Source organism: Motacilla alba, chromosome 3 (genome assembly GCF_015832195.1).
Source record: "Motacilla alba alba isolate MOTALB_02 chromosome 3, Motacilla_alba_V1.0_pri, whole genome shotgun sequence".
NCBI classification, from domain to species: domain Eukaryota; kingdom Metazoa; phylum Chordata; class Aves; order Passeriformes; family Motacillidae; genus Motacilla; species Motacilla alba.
Window position 1 is genome coordinate 57,407,792 of NC_052018.1, and position 21,325 is coordinate 57,429,116.

The 21,325-nt window shown below is 35.9% G+C and overlaps 1 protein-coding gene across 4 annotated transcripts in view; it reads left to right on the forward strand.

Annotated features, from left to right (window-relative positions):
• The window catches only part of PCMT1 (protein-L-isoaspartate (D-aspartate) O-methyltransferase), a 36,120-nt gene that overhangs the window by 5,689 nt on the left and 9,106 nt on the right, over positions 1 to 21,325 (forward strand). For 2 of the 4 annotated variants that reach the window (XM_038131634.1, XM_038131637.1), the window contains exons 2-7: positions 6,614 to 6,718; positions 7,850 to 7,881; positions 9,632 to 9,736; positions 13,047 to 13,167; positions 17,872 to 17,957; positions 19,572 to 19,741. In XM_038131634.1, coding sequence (XP_037987562.1) covers positions 6,614 to 6,718; positions 7,850 to 7,881; positions 9,632 to 9,736; positions 13,047 to 13,167; positions 17,872 to 17,957; positions 19,572 to 19,741 — 619 coding nt within the window. Of the gene's footprint in view, positions 1 to 6,613; positions 6,719 to 7,849; positions 7,882 to 9,631; positions 9,737 to 13,046; positions 13,168 to 17,871; positions 17,958 to 19,571; positions 19,789 to 21,325 lie in introns of all 4 variants that reach the window. The other 2 variants (XM_038131635.1, XM_038131636.1) reach the window with 2 other exon arrangements.

The window sequence follows — 21,325 nt, forward strand, 5'->3', positions numbered from 1 at the left end:
CCTAGTAGTCCATAGCAAAGTGGAAATGATATTGCAAATGTGTCCAAAACAGGTCATTACAGCTGCATGTAGGCATTTTAAAAAGAGGGAATCCTCTATGGTTTAGCTTCAGTACAGCTCTAAGCTTTTCTTTTAATGCTACTGTTTTCTTTCATCCTGATGTAGTATTAGGAGATCACCAAGAGCTACTGGAAAGCCTAGAAAGAAATGTGTAATGTTCATATTCTTTTGTGTGATTGTTGATGTGAATGTTATCCCTTAATGCCTCGAAGTCATGTTCTTTAGTGCTGCATAACACTTTAAGTAAATAATTTTAAAAATTTTTATTAGGTTAATTGTATTAATGTTTTGAGGACAAAATGCTTTTAAATGCTTGCACTGTTGAAATACAGCTTCAGAAATTCTTCCTAATTTCTGCTAGTAGGACATTTCTTTGTCATTTTGTCCCAAGAGTCAGAGTTATATTTTGCTGATCTTCTGATCTTCCTCAACTTTCATGTAGTACTAGTGCCTGCCTTAATGAAACCACCTTCGTAATGACAAACTTCATGTGCTCTAGCTGCTGGTCTTAACAGCATTGGCTTTTCTGAAAACTGCAGAGTGGTTGCACGGAATCTGCTCAGTAAGGTGTGAGATGTGCACCATCTGCCTTCTTTACAGATCTACCAAAGCTGTAAGTAGTTTTGCCGCAGGCCTTACTGTGAAGAGAGTTCCCCATCTATCTGTCTGATCCAGCTAACTTTATCTTAACCTTTGCAACACTTTTTCATTATTACTGATGGTTGTTGTCAGTTTGTATTGAACTCTTTAGTTTTGACTTCCCATGTGATGTGTAAGTGAAGTTCAGCCTTCTCAAATGTTGAGGGCTTGAGGAGTGCTCGGAGGTTAAAGTCTCCCTCATCCACATATGGATGTTGAAGTTCATTGGAAAATGAAGTTCTATGTTTTTGCATGCTGAAACAACCTAAAGTTACTTTTTTCTTTCATGTACTCCTCAAAGTTTCTAAATTCAGCTGCTGATATTTAGACGAAATCAACATAATCATTATGATAAATGTGAGTACATTACAGAGAACTTCTGTATAAACCTGTGTGCTGGAAGGCTGTGTTTAGCAGACCTTTCTCCTCCCCCAGAGAAGAAAATGGCTAATACCAACTTTGCAACACTGCCCTATTTGAGGGGGCAATACAGCTGTGGTTAAAATATCTAAATTAGTTAACTGCAGACTTTCAGATCCATGAAAATGAATAGAAAGCTCTTATCTGTTACACCAACGTGGATGGGTTGTTTTTGAAGGTGATCCTTATTAAATAGGGAAGAAATACTACCTTAAAATAAAAGTGAAATGTTCACAGCTAAGTTTGTATTTTATTGAAGATTGAGGCTGTATACTAGTTTGTGTTGAGACTAGCTTATGATTCCTATGTTTTACCTCTGCAGGTTTTGAGTAGCATTTAAATGGGAATTTAATATTTATTATTATTATTATTACTATTATTACTCCCATTAAAAAAAAAAACCTGTAACTTTGGAATTTTCATGGGACTTGATATTTGTGCTTTATTTCTGGGCTGTAAGATTAACTCTGATGGATTTGTGCTTTCCTCAGTCTTTCTGTCATGTCTCTGAAAGATAGACTCTCAAGTGATTCCTTCCAGTGAGCTGTATGTAACCTCCTGTTTGGATAATGTTTGGATATTGTGAATACAAATAACAGTGAAAACAGATGGACAGCTGAATGTTTGAGGCAGATAGCTCTTAAATTATCAGCAAAGCACAAGAAATTTGCATGTATGAGTGGTATAAGAAACACTTGTTTACAAACACCTACTTTCAATTTATTTAGCACAAAGAGCTTTGTATGGTTTGGGTCAGTGTCTGTTACTGGATTTTAGGGTGCTGATGCATCACTTCTTGTTCTAAGTGCTTTCTTTGTGTTCATGCTTTACAGTGAAATCTTCCTATGCTCATTACTAAATAAAATTCTATTAACTGAACCACATTCTTTCCCATCTTTTTTCTTCCTCTGCTCAAACAAAAAGACCCTGACTTTAAAAATGTCAGTTGATCAGGTGCTTAAAACCAACAATCTTCACATTGCCTGCAAATCAGGCTGTGGTTCTGTTCCAGCCCATTGTCCTCTGGAAAATTGCTAGCTGGTTTTAATGGGTCATGTGGAGACTGTCATTTGACACTGTCCTGCACTATAGCCATATCTTTAAAAGTGAGAGGCATGGATTAGACCAGTAGACCACTTGATAGATAAGGCTGGATGGTAGCACTCAAAATAGTTGTGGTCAGAAGCTCTATGTTCAGGTGTAGACCGTGATAAGTGGTGTTCCTCAGGGGTTGGCACTTGGACTGGTGTTGCTTAACATCTTTGTCATTGACATTGACAGTCGGATCAAGTGCACTCTCCGCAAGTTTGTGGAGAGCAAACTGTCCAGCATCAAAAGTGTCGTGGCCATCAGGGCAAGGGAAGCAATTCTACCCCTCTGCTCTGCCCTGGAGTGCTGCACCCACCTGGAATGCTGCATCTAGCTCTGGGGCCCCTAACATAAGAAGGAACTAGTTGACCTTGAAGGATTCTTCTTACCCAAACCATTCTATGATTCGTCACATCAGTAATTTCCATCTACATGAATGAATCTTTTGTAACATAAAGCTGTATGTGCTTTGCATCATGCCTTAAGATCTCTGTATGATTTCAAAATATCTCTATTTCACTGAAAATTCATCTTCCTAAGTGACGTATTCTGCAGTGGTTATGGAGAAAGTAATCTAAGAAGCTGAACTATGTGGATGCTGAAGTAGTTGCACTACTTGTGGATATTGAAGTAGTAAATGGTTTTGGGATCTGCAAGAGGATTTTTTTAATACATAAAGTCAGGAGGAGTTTGAGTAGGTGTTATGGTTTGTATAGTAAGCTTGTGTGCTGAATCATGTGGCAGTGACACATCCTCTTTTCTGATCTGGAAGCCAGTGTTGGTGTAATGTTGACTGGTAGTATTTTATGGTTTGGTTAGAAACATGTTTGGTCAACAGTCAGGATACCGACAGTGAGATAGGCAATTCTTTGAAGCATAAGCACTTCACTAGTGCATTTGCTGCTAAATAAAAGACAAAATAAAAAGATAGGTTGTTTACTTGTTGCAGGTCCATGGTGTCTTTTCAGACTCTTCTTTCCTTGCCCTCTGACAGCCAACTGCCCAGTTTCCCAGGTTACATTCCCACCTTCAAGTCCAAGGACTGCTCTGAGTTCTTTTCCTGTTTTCATGGTGTTATTTGTGGAAAAGAGGCAGACCAGAGAGAGTTTTCAAAACATGCTCCAATTATGTCAAGTTGTCATTGCCACAGCCTCTGCACAGAGTAACTCTTGAACTTGGCAGGCAGTGCTCCACTGTTAAGTACTTACTTTTCAGCTTCAGCCCTTTGAAGCTTGGAAGTTGTGCTGATATAACTCTGTTTGATTTGAGTTTACTTTTTATTTCAAGCCATCAGTGTGTTTGTGTATTATCCTTTGCTTGTAAACACTTTAATATCTGATTTCTTTGCAGTACAAACTGATTATCATTCTTGAAACCCAGCAGTCTCCTCAAGGAGAGATTTCTGTGCACATTATAATTGGAAAGGATATTCTACTATGCATTTAATTGTGAATTATTTTCTTGCAATATGCAGCATTGTTTTAAGATTTAGAAAATGGTTTTAGTTAGCATTTTATTAATAGTTAATTTTTTTAATTCTTTTGGTTTTTTGGTAGAGATGGCATGAAATTAGAATGTCTTCTTTGCAATATAAGCTTCTATTATTGGCTTCTTTATGGGATATACTTGTTTTCTGGGCTTAATTGAGAATTTGATAGAGATGTTTCAGGCAGAATTAAGATCCTGGCAGCTGGTCATCTTGGGACTGACTATTGCAGGAAAGAAAGGACTTTTTTGGAGTTCCGTACCTTACATTTTTTATGTTTCTCTATATTCAGCTGTGTGACTAAGAAAAAAAATCTTATTGCTATCAACACAGTTAAAATGTCAACAAAGTCAAATTGACCTTACTGTTTAGGGCATGATTGTTTTTCTTAATTCCCATCTAAAATTTGATGTTGTTTCCATTGTATAATAAGCAAATTTGAAAAGCAGACCTAATCTATTGGGGGGGGGGGGGCGTAGCTGAGAGGATGTTGGTTTTTTTGATGATGGAGCATTATTCAATAATTGAAATAAATGGCTGACAGCAGATTCAGCTTCTCCCACAGGTTCTAAGTATGGGTAACTTTCTTCAATTCTTATTTACTGATGAAAAAGAGTACAATAATCAAAGACAGTACAACAGTCAGCAAATCTCATGATTGTTTGCTGAATGAGAGCATCCTGAATGCTCAGATCTGTAAAATATTAGTAGTTTCTGTTTTCAGGGCTTTTTTTTTGTAAGTTACCTGTCAGTGTAAGCATCTTATTTGATAGTTGTATGTACTTTGACTGGAGCTAAGTTTTGTGAAATTAGAGAAGGTTCTTGGCCTTATCATAGGGCCCTGCAGTCGTACTTCCGAGCTGGAAGCTTGTTCTTTTTGTTCTTTGCATGTTTATTCCACAAAGCACAAAAGCAAAGAGCAGGCCTATAGTTCTAGAATATATGCACCTATCTGCATGTAAAGAAATAAATCACTATTTTAGACCTTTTGTGAGTACTTCTCGGCCACTGCTTTTTGACATCCCTTCAGCCTGTAGAGCCTTTATCTCCTCACTTCTGTTAAAATTAGACTTGCTTATTTTCCTTTTTTTAAAGTATATTTCGTTTGGAGATACTAACTTCTTAGTGATTCCTAACGAGACTCTAAGAGTAAAAGTTTGATTTTTGGTTGGTTTTTTTTGTTTGTTTGTTTCTATGCTTTGTTCACAGAACTGCTGTACAACTAATCCAACTAATTTCTAGTGGTCAGGGAAAACTTTTTTTCCTTACTATCTATCCTCTGTTGTTAGTGCCAATTACTGGATTGATTTGTTTGTTTTCTTTTGGGTACAATTTTGCTCAGTAAATAAACTTATGAACTGCTGCAAATGCCTACTGGCTCAGCTTTGAAACCTTGGATTGAAATGAGTTTCCTCTAACTAGAACTGCTGTAGTATTCAGTTCAAAATGAAGTCAAAGAACAGGATATATCTAAGGTGTGGGGACTGTGAGTGGAGTGTATGCTTTTTCTGGGACTTACCAGATACAAAAATATTTCTAAAAAAAATATTTTAAAAAGGAATTGTTTTCCTTAAAATTTTCCTTAGTAATAGTATATTTGTTTTGCAGTTCTATGTGATACTTTGTCTTCAGACCAAAAAGGAATATGATCTGAGGAGTTACTTTCCTTTCTGAATTCAAGCATGTTATATGGGATAATTAATTCTGGACACAGATTGTAGATAAGGAAAGAAGACAGGAAAATCCCATGATTAATGGGTGTAGTTGGGAGCATCCAGTAAACAGTCAGTAAAGTCTCTGCAGAAGTTAGCCCATTCCTGGGGTGTATTTTTTTCAAAAAACCCCCTGGTGCAACTTCAGGACAATCTTACACAAGTTCCATAATCTGATTTTCATGTTTGGGTTAGATATTAATGATGCTTAAATGACCTTGTTTTTTTTTTCCCTTTTAAAGTATAATTTTGCAAATAAATCCTTATTTAAAGGAAAGTAGTTAATGTAGTAGTTAATTAAAGAAAGTAGTTAATGAAGCAATCCATCATTGAAATGTCAGTTTTTTGTAGTTTATATAGTCTTTTAATTCAAGTTATTACTTAATTTCTTCCATTTGTTTTCCAAAGTTTTCTGTTATTCATTAATGGGCTCTTGAGAACTTCAAAAAAATAGGATTAACAATGTTTTAAAAAACTTCAATAAAACAGCAAGGAAAAATGGCTGCTTCTGACATTTTACATGCATGTACATTTATATTTTATTTTGAAAATTGAAAAAAGATTCAGAATGTTTTGATATAAACACGTTTTGGCCTCACTCTGCCCCAGCATAAGAATTCAGATTTAGTGGGAGTTTTTTAGAAAAGGATTTTTTTTCTTTGCTAACACAAGACTAACTGGTCTGGAAACTAAAGTCCTGAGCAATGATGCTTCAACTTTTTCTAACATTTCTAACTTGCTTTTGTGTATTATTCAATAATTACTTGTATAGCTTCTTAGAAATATGAAGTATATCTTGTTTGGTGTGTATAGTAATACTAATTTCTTACTGACTGTATTTTCAGGATTTATCAAAGGTGTGCATGAAGTTGAGTTTTCCTAGGGGGTAGATCTTTGCAAGTGGTTTCAGGAAAGCTTTTGCAACTGCTGGGAAAGTCTTGTTCAACAATCACTGGCTTAAGCATCATTTGATCTCTGGACTCCAGATTTCATTTTAGTATCACAGAAGGGTTTGGGCTGGAAGGGACCTTTAAGGATGATGTAGTCCAACCCTTGCCATGGCCAGTGATGATGAGGGTAAGAGTGTAAGATCTGTGTAAGGCACATGATTTCTCACAATGCTATGAATATGTTAGCACGTTTCACAGACTCCGGCACTGCAGAAGAGAAACAATGCCTTCATTTTTATGTATTTTTTTGTTTATAGAAAATGGAATAATCAAAACAGACAAGGTATTTGAAGTAATGCTTGCTACAGACCGTTGTCACTATGCAAAATACAACCCCTACATGGACTCTCCACAGTCTATAGGTAAGAGCATCTTGCAAAAGTGGTTGAGATTGTTTTCATTTGTGTAACTGTGGCTGCTTTTGTCATTTATGTGTTAAGAATGTGAAAATATTTTCTTTAATTTGGAAAGTTGTTTAGTTTTTCATCAATTTATTGCATACCTTTTAACTAAGCTTCAATTTCTTGCGGAATGAAGTTGGCATATTTGGATACATCAAGTAGAGAGGTGTTTTTCAGCCAATATTAGTATGTGTAAATATATGTTTGTTTTTCAAACCACAGCAGCTTGGTATGGTGCAACTGATGTAAATACATAAAAAAAATGTGCATCCAATTTATGGTAGAAACATTCTCTATCTTTACAGAAATTATTCAGTTGGGACCAAGGCAAAATTTCTTAAACCATTATGTGAAATCTTTTAAAATAAGCTTTGAATGGGCAGGTCTACTGACAGGACAGCAATTTCCCATCCATGTCCCAGTTTTATCTCTCCAAGAAAAGAGAATGAGCTATGTAAATGTACTAATTTCTTTTTTCTTGATCTTCTCTTCGCCTTTTCATTGTACGTGGTGAGTGAATTTTAATTAGGCTTTTGTTAGTTATATAGGAAAATTAAAAATATTTTAAGATACATAAACCTTTGAGTATGTATATCTTTACAAAAACAAATATAGGTGAGTGTTCCTCCCATTCTTATAGGTGTTCTTATTTGTTGTTTGCAAAACACACAAGGCTGTTCTCCAGATGTTTTATGGTCTCCACTACATGAAACTCAAACTAACAAATTCAGGTTTTTACATAGGGGCTGACTAAAAAGGAATTACATTACTTTGGGAGACATTACTCTTCTGAATTAAGCCTACTTGCTCAGTATGTGATAGTCATTCAATGTATAGTGACAAAATGGAGATTGTAACAGAGATCAAGGATAAAACCCTTTTTTTTCTGTCAAGAGGGGACACAGCGTAGCTTTCAGCTGAGGTACTGTAACTCACTTCTGATGTAGAGTACCTGTGTCACTGCAGGGGTTTGGATGTTGTACCCTGAATGAGGGTGACGATGAAGGTGTTGCACTTTACAGTCAAGGTAATAAAGATTGTAAGGTTGCTGTCTGAACAACAATGAACATCTTTCATTCTCTTGTTTTACAGGTTTCCAAGCAACAATCAGTGCTCCACACATGGTAAGCTTTAAACTAGGTGATTAGTATACTGATTTTATGAACATCCAGGTGCTTTTGAAATAAAATATTTACCCTAGTAAATTTAATGAGCAGTCAATTGCAGCGACACTTTTGTGAACTGCTCACTGTGAGGAAGTAGAAAAGATTGATCAATTTTTTTCTTGCAGATGTACAGTAATAGGATGAGGGGTAGTGGGCAAAAAAATGTAACATAGGAAATTCTGATTAGTTTCTAGAGTTAAAAAAAAACTATGAGAGCAGTTAAGCACTGAAACAGGCTTTGAAGCTTCTGGAAATTCTGCTTTTTGATAGACAAAGAAGCTGACTGAACAGGGTTCTAAGCAGCCTAATTTAAAATGCCCACAAATTGAAATAGGACTGGACCAGAAGATTTCCAGAGACCTTTCCATTATAAATATATATTTGATATATTTTTAATATATAAAATTGTAAGAATTCAGGAGCGAATGACAGTGATTCCTATAGTATGGTACTACAGTAATGCCTTTAAATCTTTGGACAGGAAAAAAAGATACATTGTACTGAGTTGCAGAGCTTTTTTTGCCAAGTGGTTTGTGACCAGGGTGAGTGTTCCAGTTGGGATTTCAGTGCCTACATCTAACCCAGATATAATTTTTCTGTGTTTCTTTATTTGAGATTAAAGGTGATTAGAATCAAGTATTTTGTCTGTGAAGGTGGCAAAGCATAGTAAAAGTTTGCTTCTCTTGACCAAAAAACAGTGTAGTTGGCTTAGAATTTACCTAGTTATCAATATTAAAATAACAGGAATTTTGTATAGAGATGTTAACAATATTACTCAAGAAAAGACCAAAAGAAAGTACTGTTGCTAAGGGGAAAAATAAATATTAATTATGCTTCAAAATTTTAAGTCCCTTAAGTCATTATTTTTGCAATGCTTAGCACAAGTAGTATATGAAGTGTTAGAGCAAAAAGGTAATATATCCTCTAAGCAAATATTAACAAAGAATGTTCTAAGAGAGAATATTCTAATTATTCATATTTTCTGGGTGGGCTGGATTAAGCTGAAAGAATGTGATAATGGCTATCTCTGAAACATGAAAGAACAAATTGTTTTTTTAGTGTGCAGCCTACGCTTAGTTTGTGTACTGGTCCACCACATAGCAAAGCAAAAGTTATCAAGTGTGTCTATAGACTACTTCATTTCATCCATGAGCCTGGCTATCTGCCTTTGTAAGAGAATACTTCTTTTTCCTATTCTTTGATTCAGCAAGTGTGCAGGTAATACAGGAGGTAGTTTTAATAGCCATTTTCCTTGATGCTCTAGAGCTGCCTTCTTCCTAGCTAGCTTTTGTACCAGGATATTCCAATGCATATAGCATAATGATAAACTAAATTCTATATTGGCCATGTACTGCCAGAATATTAAGAGTCACCAGATCTGAGGAGAAATAAACTGGTTTATAATGCCTTTCCTAATATATGAATCGAGTCTGTGCTAGAAGCGTAAATGGTCAGATGAGGCTTTGTCTATGAAAACTAACAAAATAAAAGTACACTCATGAAATTTGTTGAAGCCAATGAAATAACAACTATTATATAATGTAGTTAACTCCTTCTCCCCTGCCCCATTTTTTGTAATAGAAATGATTCTGAAATTTCTTACACAAATGCTCAGGGCATTTCCCAAAATCTCTGAAGAAATTGACATATATTGAGTAAAACAGACACTTAAAATAATTTGAAATTTTCTCTCTCTGTGTTCTCTTAGCATGCATATGCACTTGAACTTCTGTCTGATCAGCTACATGAAGGAGCCAAAGCACTTGATGTAGGATCTGGAAGTGGAATTCTTACAGCATGCTTTTCACGAATGGTGAGTTGTTCAGTTTAATCGCTTGATCATCAGAACTGCTTGGACTCGAGCGTAACTCTGAATTACAGGGCAGAAAAAAGCATCCTTCATAATCGACTGAAGTATATTGTACAGAAAATAATTTACTCTCCTGGGTGTGATTGGTACTCATTTCTTATGGTAACTGATAGTAGATGTTCCAGTTAAATAGCCCAATAAATTGTGTAATGGTGAAGAAACCCCCTAATGAGGAAGTTTAGGGGTTTTGGATTGTTTTGGGGTTTTTTTAATGATTGAATTTTAGTTGTTGCTTTATATCTTGAAGGAAGAAGATGTTTGTCTTGAACAGTTCCTATTTTGTTATCTTGTGTGGCTGGGAATGTTCTCATTGTGATAAATTGTCATGGATTAGTGTTACAATGAGAGCTTATTGAGGTTTTAAAAGAATCTTATTTCCACAGGAAAATATCTTGTGTATATAATAAATTGTCTTTGAATTTAATTGCTTTCTATTCTTGTTATATTGCACAAGCATTACTATAAATGTCCAATTAACATTTTTAAGTTAGATATTAATTTGAATTTTGCATCTTTGCCAAGTAACTTAATCTCAGTTGTGTTATTCAACCTGTACCTAAGGAATTTTCTGTGTTCTTCCCTATCTTACATTGGGAAAAAAAGTCGAAAAAGTAAAAGATTTGAAAAACTGGATTTTAGTGGCTGTAGCTATTGTATTCTTAGACTGATTATTGAAAAGGAATACAATCATCAGTTCTTCTTTCTCTGTTCCAGGGCTTTATAATTGCTTTATGATTAGTAGAGACCCTCATTAAACTGCCAGCTAGATTTTTTGTTTTGTCTTTCCACAAAGTTAATTTAAAATGTGTTGATACAAATGATAATTTCTAATTTAGGTTTCTTTGCTACTTAATTTTCTGTTTTCAAGCACCAATCTGTGTCTGCAATCACTTTTGTTCCCAGTGTTAAGAGTTAGCTGAGAGGTTTAGGACTGGGCAATACACTTGCTAAAGTATTTAGGTTTCTATGTGTTAGCTGCAAAATCTGGAGGGGGAAAAAAAAAGTTGAAATAAGTTAACCAAACTGCAGTTCAGAGGAAATCTTAAATGGCACTTAATTCAACTTGCTGCCTATTATTTTTGATCTGTGAAGTCAGCATGGGAACGCCAGTCCTACAAGCATTAAAACTTTTGTCCAGGCTGTATGTATTTCTCATTGAAGTTATGAATGCATGAAGGAGTAGCCATTTTCAATAGGATGCACTAAATTGTAGTTGTGCACTTTTTTCTACTAAAAAAAGCTGTGGAGAAGTCAGAATCAGCACAAAAAGGAAATCTCCTTCCAAATTTCCTGAAGTTAATCCCTCTATCTTTTTATTGCCATATGAATATCATGTGCCTCTTATGAATCCTCCTTGGTTGTTTGCATTGGAATGGCTTTACAGATGTGTGTCATGAAAAATTGAGTAAATACTTTCATTCTGCTTGATTGCACTGCTAACAGTAACAAAAACTTGAAAGAAGTTACAGATGATTGGGGATACAAGCATCATAAAGTCACTCCAGGACAAAGTATATTATGGGAATTAATGGTAGAGTGTTTTGCCCCAAAAATTCAGTTGGAGAAGTGCTTTTTGTGACTATTCTGATGTTGCTTCTCAGTGTAATTGAGATCTAGAATCAGTAGCTCATATTTGTGGCACAAGTGCCTCAGTGCTCATAGATGACAACTTTACTCTTATGATGATAATCTCATTTTTGGTACGTCTGGGAAAGCTTTATGTTTACTTAGGCTAGTAAAGTATCTTGAACATTGTTGTTTAGATTTTCATGTTAAGCTTCTGGAATAATTTTGCAAGCTATATAGATAAGTTTAAGTTTATTAACTTTTGAAGGCTTCTGGCAAATTAAATGACTTACAGTTTTCACCCTGTCAGTACTGGATTTATGAAAAAAGTGGATATATTTTTATTCCTAACATATAGATCCAAAAATTGTGCCTCTTTGTGTTGTCTCAATTGCATGTGCTTCACAGTTCCAGGGTAATAGAGGAAATTGATGAGAACTCAGAAATAGAATAATGGGCTGTCACATGCAGCAGGAGGCTCTCTTACTTTATCAGGCTATTTCATGCTCTGACCATTTTGCTAAATTTTCATTTCTGTGATGTTACTGTTTGGAATCTACTGGATCTTTTGCCAGCTTACGGTGCAGCTGACTGCCAGTCATTCCTCCAAACAGCAACCCATGGCTGTCATAGTGAAAACTTGCTCTGTGTCTTGCTCTGTTTCAAAGGCTGGGGTGGTGGTCTTCTACTCAAACAAGAAAAGCTAACACTACTTTTATAATGTTTTTAACATAGGACTTGTTCATAATAAAACAAAAAAAATTCCCCAGGATAACCAGTTACTAATTTTCCATGTCATAACAATATTAAAATGTAAGATACAGAAACATAGTCAATGCATTTAGATATATCCAAAGCCAGTTGTTAGGCAACATGGGCTCTGCTTGGACATACTCTGCTGCTGTGGTCTTTGAGCTGGATCCTGTTAAAAGTGGTCTGATTTTTTAAGATTTGGATTGGTTTTGAATGTTTTTTTTTCTGGACTAAAGACAAAATTCTGGAAGAAATACCTGTAATGGAGAAGTTTTTGTTAGTAGATCTTTTTTCCCCTCTCAGAATACAGAGATTTTGTGACTTTTTTTGAATTGAGAGTTCTTTGAAGTTCCACTCTTCCTGTGGAGGAGAGCTGTAAATCTGAAAGCAGATTCATGAATGCAAGGGTGAGTGGAAGGTAACTTGTCTGTGACTGGTAATTGCAGCATTTGCTTCTGAAAGAATAGGACTCTTGAGATGATTTTGAATAAAAATCATTATTTAATCCTTGAAATAAGGTCTTCTCTAGAAGAACCTTAATCCTTAGTAAGTTTTATTCAGTGTGAAAGGAGATCAGTTCTAGTCTTTGTCCTTGATGTTACTTTTTATTGCAGGTAATGAAAACAAACATGATCAAATTTAACTTCTTAAAATTCCAAGAAGAAATCTCCACCAACACTATAACCCAACTGAATAACATCTCAAAAAGATCACTCTAACAACTATTTATGAAACCGTGCAGACACTTTAATTATCAGGTGCTTTAAGCAGTCAGAATTTGTCATTTCTAACAGTAGTTTTAATAACATTGGGAAAATATATTTCCGCTTTCCTGTTTTTGTTTTTATTTTAGAGAAATGAGTTCAGCAAGTATAAGTACTCATTCTGTAAATAAAACTAGCAGAAATTGTTCAACTGTATATTTTTATTCCAGGTTGGTCCCAAAGGACAAGTTGTAGGAATTGATCATATCAAAGAACTAGTAGATGACTCAATAAATAATGTCAAAAAAGACGATCCCACATTGCTGTCTTCAGGAAGAGTGAAACTGATTGGTGAGCATCAGACTGATATACTTACTAATTAAACTGATATTCTTTCTAGCAGCTGGTTGAAAATGACTGAATTAGATGTCATTAAAAGTTTGAATTTAATAAGCTAAACCCAAGAAAGAGAAGCCAAATGAAAACTTTAAAATTTGAATTGTCTTTAGGCTTTGAAAATCAGTATCTTCCCCCAGTTTTCACTATATGACTTCTGGTGATCTCAAAGACTATGTGATCGTTCTACTAGAAAAGGTTAACAGGGGAGTGGTTTTTTGGTGAAAATACATGCTGAAGGTCTGTCACATTATATTTACTATTTAAAATTGGGGTTGAATTCACAACTGTTCTTGAATAAATACCCTGTCATGTGAATTTGAGTGTTTTAACAAAGCCTTCACACTTCTGATAGGGTAGCTGAGAAAGCTGCATGCGAAGATTCAAGTGGAAAAAGTACTAGATTGGCAGTATGCACCACTGATGTTTCTTTCACTCGTTTTTAAACTTCACAGTAGTTGGATGTTAGGGAAGTGATTGGCAGCAAAGTACTTTAATTCAGTTAGAGTAACTGAGAGGAAATAATGCCCAAATGATAGAAGGATGGTGAATTATTTTAAATAACGGGTTTTTACTTAAAAAAAAAAGGAGTTTTTTTTGTTTTTTATTTTTTCTTTGTTTGTGATTTTTTGTCTGGTTATTGTTTGTTCTTCTTAGAAGATGCAAGGCTGGCAAGAGGAAAGTGTCATTCTATTCACTAAGTTTAAAAAAGAAGTTGAATGTCTGGATGTTTTTTGAGGCTTCTTACAAGAACACTTGGAAAAATGATTATTATGTGATGTTTGGCTCTTAGCTTAACTACTATTTTGATTCTTGGTCTTTTCTTGTAAATGAGGGACTTTTCTTAATATTTTTAAAATGCGTTTATCAACACGTACACATTTATAAAATGCAACATATCTCACTGAGAACACTTATGTCTCAGAACTTCTTGGAAAATAAGCTAGACTGCTAGGGCTGTAGAGGGGGAATGAGGGAATAATTTCCATTGATGCTGTACAAAAGCAATTTTGACTTTTGTTCTTGGTTGTGCTTAAAACAAACTCTGGTGCTCTTGCAAGTCTAGAATTCTAAGTAAACATTATTATCTATATTATTTTTGATTATGTAGCAGGGTGACTAAGAAACTTGCGGATAGTTTTGTTGTGAGGTACGTTTTAAAAAAGAACAGATGGGCAAGTAATATTTCTGTGAATTAGATTGAGAAGAATATTTCAACTGTGTTGGATTCCTGGGAGCTCTTTGATGTGGAGCAAGAATCCAGACAGCTGTTAATTTAAAACAAAAAGACAGCAACAGAAAACCCCACGCAAAACCCCCCATCCCAAACACATAAACAAAAAGAAAGTTGTGAAAACCAGCTGCTTGATGATGGGAGCTGTATGAAATAAGACTTGTATGAATAAGGTGTGTCAGTTGCTGGCTTTTCACAGTGTGCTTCAGACATTCTACTCTGCTTTGTCATATCTCACCTATACCATAACTGCATTTCAGGAGCACCAAAATTATTTTGGGTTGTCTCAGTAGAACTGCACTGAGAAGCTGGGAATAGGTGTACTTGGATTAACATGTCTTTTTGTTAGTTTGTAGGTATTTTGGCTTTTTTTTTTTTAATAACTTGATTTTTATTTTGTTTCCTCTTAATATCAGGAGGAAGCCTTTGAGGTGAATCTCTCAAATGCTTTTATTTACCACTCTTTAACTCACACAAGAGTACTCCTGGAAAGCACAAAATTTGATTCCTTTTGGATGAAACTAGACAATATTATGTGTTAAAAGGAGCAGCCAAATATGTTTGATATGTGCTTATTAAGATGATAAGACTCAGATCTAGACTGCAGTGATTATCCTGAAATGCATATGTTTCATGGATGCCAGGTTCTCAACAAAAACTTCTGCTGTACAGATCTGCTTCTATTGTACTGCACTATTTGCTGATGCAGCCATAGCCAGCGGGGATGAGGGATTCTAAATGACTGAGGGAAGTAATTTTCTTCTGTTTCTGTGCTCATGCTACAGCTCTGTGTGAAACAGGTCTGCATAGAGGCACTGAAGGCTTGGTTGGGTACTATGATCGGCAGGTCTAGATTTTTATCAAGCTGCAGAACCCTTTTCTATCAAAATGTCCTGACATTTTTTCCTCATCACCACCTGCAACCCTCCACCACGATTACTTCACTAACAGGCTGCATGTAACTGGAGATGTGAGTAGGATAGGGGACATTATTCAGGATGGAAACACAAGCTGAAAATTTGGGCTGCTTTTTCCCCTTGGACATTGAATAATATAATAATTTGAATGAAATTGAATATATGAATGCCAACTTAACGATTTTTAAATGTTCTGGATATCTAAAACTGTGTTACCATTGTGGGTGGATATATTTCTTCTGTAACTATAAGAATTTTTGTGGATTTTAAAAGGGAAGAGCCATGCTGTGCATGATGCATAGGAAGGAGCATGATTTTTTTTCCCCCTTTGGTTGGGTGTGTGCTGTTTTTGAAGATGTTAGCTATTGATTCTGAGAGCAAAGGGATTAGTTGTTTTTGGGTCTGTTTTACTGCTGTCAGTAAAGTAATAAGATGTACAGAAGTCACATTCCAGCTTCTCTGGAGAGTGCACTAGGGACATGTATGTCTCAGAATAGATGTTCTTCTCCAGAAGTGACTGTAGTTTCTCTCACAGTTGCTTCTTCCACTTGGCAATCACTTCTTTTGCCAGCAATACTGGAGACCGCTGCTTCTAATGCCTGCTGTGCACCCTGGGGAATGAGGATCTGCCTCCTTGTGTAACTAACATAATTTTTAGCTATATCTGTATGAATAAGCTAAAGAAGCCTTTCTCCATTGCCATCTCTGATGGAACAGCAGCTTGATTCAGTAACACATCATTGCTGCTTCTTTAGAAGAGTTCTACAGTGCTATTAAGATATAAGTATAAATTATATGCTTGGCTGCATTGAGGTGGTTGTTCCAGTAGGACTGACCCGCTTTGGCAGTCAGAGGGATTACACCCTGGAAATACTGGAACTTTCATTACTGATGATCTCTGTTGCCATCTGGAAGTGGAAGTGGTGATCGATAGGGATGAGTTCTCTTGAAGCATTGGTACTTCTTGCTTGGCAGCTTTTGCTTGTGGCCCTTAGTTGGAGCTTGTGCTGGTCAGAATTGATTGTATTTTTGTCATTATTTATGATTGTATTTATCCAGTATTTATGTCACTGACCTCTAAGAGGCTTCTCAGCTTCTAAGGAAATGTGCTCTCTTAAAGAGCATGGATGCAGAAGGTCCTTGCCAGGGTCATTTTTCAGGATCTCATAAGGAGGATGACAAACACTTCAGTTTTAATTGTTTTGAGGACGTATCCAGGTCTTCCTGTACTGTCTTGGATACCTAAGGGTGCTCTTACTGTCCAGATGGCCCTCCTTATCATGGAGGTCAAAATGAAACCTGCTGTGGTGACCATGTTTTTTTCCTGCTTTGTGAGTTTTTTGGAAAGCAAAAAGTTAACAGATTTTCAGCCTCTGACTGGGGTGTAGCACTTTTTGACTCTTTCAGTTTTAATTAACCTGTGATATTGGTGTTTGCACAGAAGTCAAAGCTCAGCCTGAAGATGGGAAACCCCAAATTACTTATGCTGCTCAGAGGACTAACCTCTATGTTTACTTCTTACTCATTATTGGAACTTCTGTAATCACATAGTATGAATTTATGGATGCTTCAGCCTCACTTATTACATTTGTTCTAAATAACTCCAGAGAAAGCCTGCCTAACTTGCTCTGATTTCCTGTTGCTTTCCTGTAAATTCTCTGAATGCCATATCCACATTGTCTTCTTTCAAAACTTTAGGTCCAGTTTAGTTTGTCACATTTCATTGGCTTAAAAACTCCAAACTGTTACTCTTTCCTTCTGCTTAACTGGGATGGTGTGAGACATCTGTGATAGAGTGCTTCTCCATGAGTTCACCACCAAAGCTCAAGCAGCACTGATAACCTCTGAACACCTTAATTACTCCTAGCATCTTCCAAGCAGCTACCTGGAGCTTTAGCCATGAATCTGACCCAGCTCTCTGTGTTAGCAGTGATGGTCTGCAGGAAGAACAGTGAGGCCCATCTGCTGGAATGTGGGGTGTGCAGAGGTTACTGCAGTACTGCATTGATGTATGCATATGGCTGTGGGCTTTTGTTCCAACTGGTAGTGCAGTTGTAGGCATATAGTCCATGGGAACATTCCCTTTGTATTTTCCTCACCTTCGGAGTCTTCTGATATGTGCTTCTGACATTTAATGCTTTGGACTTACGATTTGCATTATATGTAGGAATGGTGTGCATGAAGACAAGGCAAAGCAAAGTGTATGTTCTAAGCGTATGTTCCAGTGCAAGTATGTTCATTTGCATTGGAATTGGTAGAGAACATAAATACTTTAGTCTCTTTTCTAGGGGGACCATGTGTTTCCAAGAACTTTCATTATAAATCCATGCTTTCTAATTTTAGCTGCTTCAATAGTATTTAGTATATTTTATAAGCATGTGTGTGCACATATAAGGGTGTTTTGTTGCATTTATTTTACAAATGTATTAATTTTTTACATGTAGATATGGGAAACCTCTCTTTTCTCCAGTCCTTTTGAAAATGTTTTAAAAAACTATTTTCTTGCAGTGGGAGATGGACGAATGGGATATGCAGAAGAAGCTCCCTATGATGCAATTCATGTTGGAGCTGCAGCCCCAGTTGTGCCCCAAGCAGTAAGCTTTTATGTTCTGTGTGTGTGTTTCTGTAATATCTTAGCTGTAGAGAATGCTTTGCATACATCTATATGTAAAATACTTGGTAACTTGCACTGCTGGGAGTATCAGTGGGCAGTGTGGTATTACTGTATGATGTGGGGTTTTTGTCTCTGTTACAACTGGGCTTCCTGTTGGTTTGATAAAGCTGTATGTTCTAATAACTGCTCCAAATAAACATATTTTAAAATGACATGTGTGCAACCCTCTATTACAACAATGAACTAGAGCATTTTATTTAATAAGATAGTTCAGTTTTATCAAACAATGAGTTACAAAATTTAAGTGTGTTTCCCAAGTTCCAAAGCACTGAGTCTATTGAAAGTAAAATGCTCAGCTGGAAGTACAAACAGTGCCATTTGTTCGTAGGTTTCAGAATGGATACAGGGCAGTTCTTACTAGAGAAGCTGAAGAGTAACTAGGGGCTTTAGAGTATGCATACATATAATCCATTTTTACTGATAAGATTTTTTTTCTTTCTTTCATCAGGCACATGGTAATACATAGCATGATTTTTTTATGTTAGATGCCAGTTAAGGTTTTTAAATCTTACTGAGGGATAGTGAAAGACTGGCCTTTGAGGTGTTACAGATAGATTGGACATTTCCAAACAATGACCAGTGGTGATGGGTTGGTTTTTTTTTTTTTTGCTTCATGTTTTTAAAGTAGTTGTGTTTTTAGTTTGTTTTTTGAGGGGGATTTGTTTGTTTGGGTTTTGTTGTTTGAAGGTTTTTTTTTTTTGGTTGGTTGGTTGGTTGGGGTTTTTTTGGTTTTTTGTTTTTTTTGTGGGAGTGTATGGGAGAGTGTTCCCAGCAAAATGTTGACAGATGACAATTACAAAAGTAATTGAAAGCTTATCTGTAAATGAAACAGTTTTTAATTATAGCTTTTTTTAGCAATGGGGATTAAGTGTTTTTTTCATGACATCTGGGAAATATGAAATTTTCCTTGAGACTGTGTGATTAGCCTGTTTTAACTATGGAAAAAAAATGCAAGCATTTCTCACATACTATGTTTACGTGTCACTTATCTTAGTCATATTCATATATTTTATATTAGTTTCAGAAAAGGCTGCTCCATTCACAGAATGAAAGAGGAGAGCTGTTGGATAGTGAGTGTGTTGTAGACAAAATTTTTCCAGGAAGCAAAATAACGAAAAATCACCAATCTCAAATCTTATTCTGAGGGCTTAAGGGGAAATGAGTTACCCCCAGAATTTTTGACAATGGGCCTGTACTGATGTACAATAACTATTGAACAGTTAAACGGTTTCAAAAGATTGAATCTGCTGTAAAAATAATTTGTGATTTACATGTTTCCCCCACATATATAGAAAATAAAACTGCAACCCACCCAGTTAATTAAATTATTTTACTGTAATACCAGTTGTTGTACCATGTTGCTATGATACTCTCATTTTCAGTGCACTTCTTATTTTTCCTAATGGAAGTAGTTATCTACTGCATAAAAGTAGATAGATACATAATGGCAAAGCTATTAATCTACTGTAACAAACTTTGGATCCAGCTTCTCTGAAGTGGCTGGTTACATTCTAATTTCTGTGTTGTGTTCTAGCTTATAGACCAGTTAAAACCTGGCGGAAGATTGATATTACCAGTTGGCCCTGCTGGGGGAAACCAGATGCTCGAACAGTATGACAAACTAGAAGATGGCAGTGTCAAAATGAAGCCTCTGATGGGAGTGATATATGTGCCTTTAACAGATAAAGAGAAGCAGTGGTCCAGGTGGAAGTGATTTTCTGTTCCACTTACTTCTTCCACACACATGCAAGGTGAAAGGGTGTGAATTTTAAGCAGATAGACTGCAAGGCCTGCCTTTGCTGCTGTCATTGCTTTCTGCTCCTCCATACCATGAAAAGTGACTCAGTCTGCATTACTACATCACCCAAAGGAGGTTATGCTAAGTTTGAGTTAAATTAAAAGCAGAAGAAAAATATTGCATGGGTTGCACTTTGTCTTTTTTGGACATGTTTTCTTTAGTCTTTGGTGTTTTGAAGATTCTTATTTGTTGTTTTAAACACAGTATTTTCTAAGGTTAAACTTCACTTTTAATGAATTTTTTATAACTATTTTGCCCAATAATTAGGGTGAAGTGTAAAATTTTACTTAATAAATACTGTTTTGTCCTTTAAGTTAGTGGTAATTGGGTGTTCATTTTTTATTTTTCTGAAACACTACAAATGAAGAAAAAATCTTTGCAAAATCCTTTGTGGAAAATGTAGATGATCTTGCAATCACTTTTCCTTTAGCCTCCAAGTAGCAAAAAGAAAAGATAATTCCTTCTTCCCTAAAGTATACATGTAGTTGAGTAGTGTTTAGAAAATTTTCCCAGACATGTTATTAGAAGTCTGTTATCTGTCTCTGATGGGGCAGTATTTGTGTTTGCCAATACAGCAAATTCTAAATGCCTTTCTAGAAGTAGGAACCTTCCAGTTTGCTGAATTGAACAGCCAGTAATAAATGAATAAATAAATAGACTTAATGCAGCTGTCAGCTTAAGCCATGCTAGTATGTGAATGAACAAAGCAGCAGTGCTGTTTTGCTTCCTGGCAGAAAGTGCTTGTGAATGTATTATTGGCATTAGTGAAGTGCAGAGATGTGCATTGAGCTCTGAAAACAACTTTTGAGTTTTATGACCTAAATTTAGATTTTTGGCTTTTTTCCCCTTGATATTTTGGAGTGTAGCCTGTGATTTGAATACACAAATACTCAGTCTAACCTATCAAAATATTCATTAAAAGTACAAATAAAGCAGTTTGCATATTGTTGCTTAGCGAAACCTCATTTCAGTGTTTCTTGGATTACTATATAGCCACCACGTACAAATTACTCTTAAAACAGCTTCAGTGAGATACTGCTTAGTTCAAAGCTTGTGAAGCGTGCTTGTTATTCAAATGTTTTGAATTTGTTATGCAAATGAATGCTTTGGCCTCCAATATTGCCAGTATTCCCTCAGTGTGGTACTCAGGGATTTCCTGCCTCTTGTAAGGCTTTGGAAGCTTTCCTTTGTGGTCAGTTTCCTCCTCTGGCAAATGTTTAGTTTAAATTTGGAATACATGCTTCGCTTGCTCTAAAAAAAGAGTAGTCATCTTCTTAAACCTTCCTTCTCTCAGAGAGGTTTCATAGATTTTTTTTTATTTCCACCTGATCTGATTATAGTAGCAATTCGGATTTTTTTGGTATCCCAAAAAAAGGATAGTAGTGTGTGTTCATAAAACACTTTAAGAAGGATTTCCTGAATGACAGTGTTTATCCCTTGCTACAAGTGGAGGTGGTGGGGTACTGTGTTAAGGACTAGAATTCTGAGTT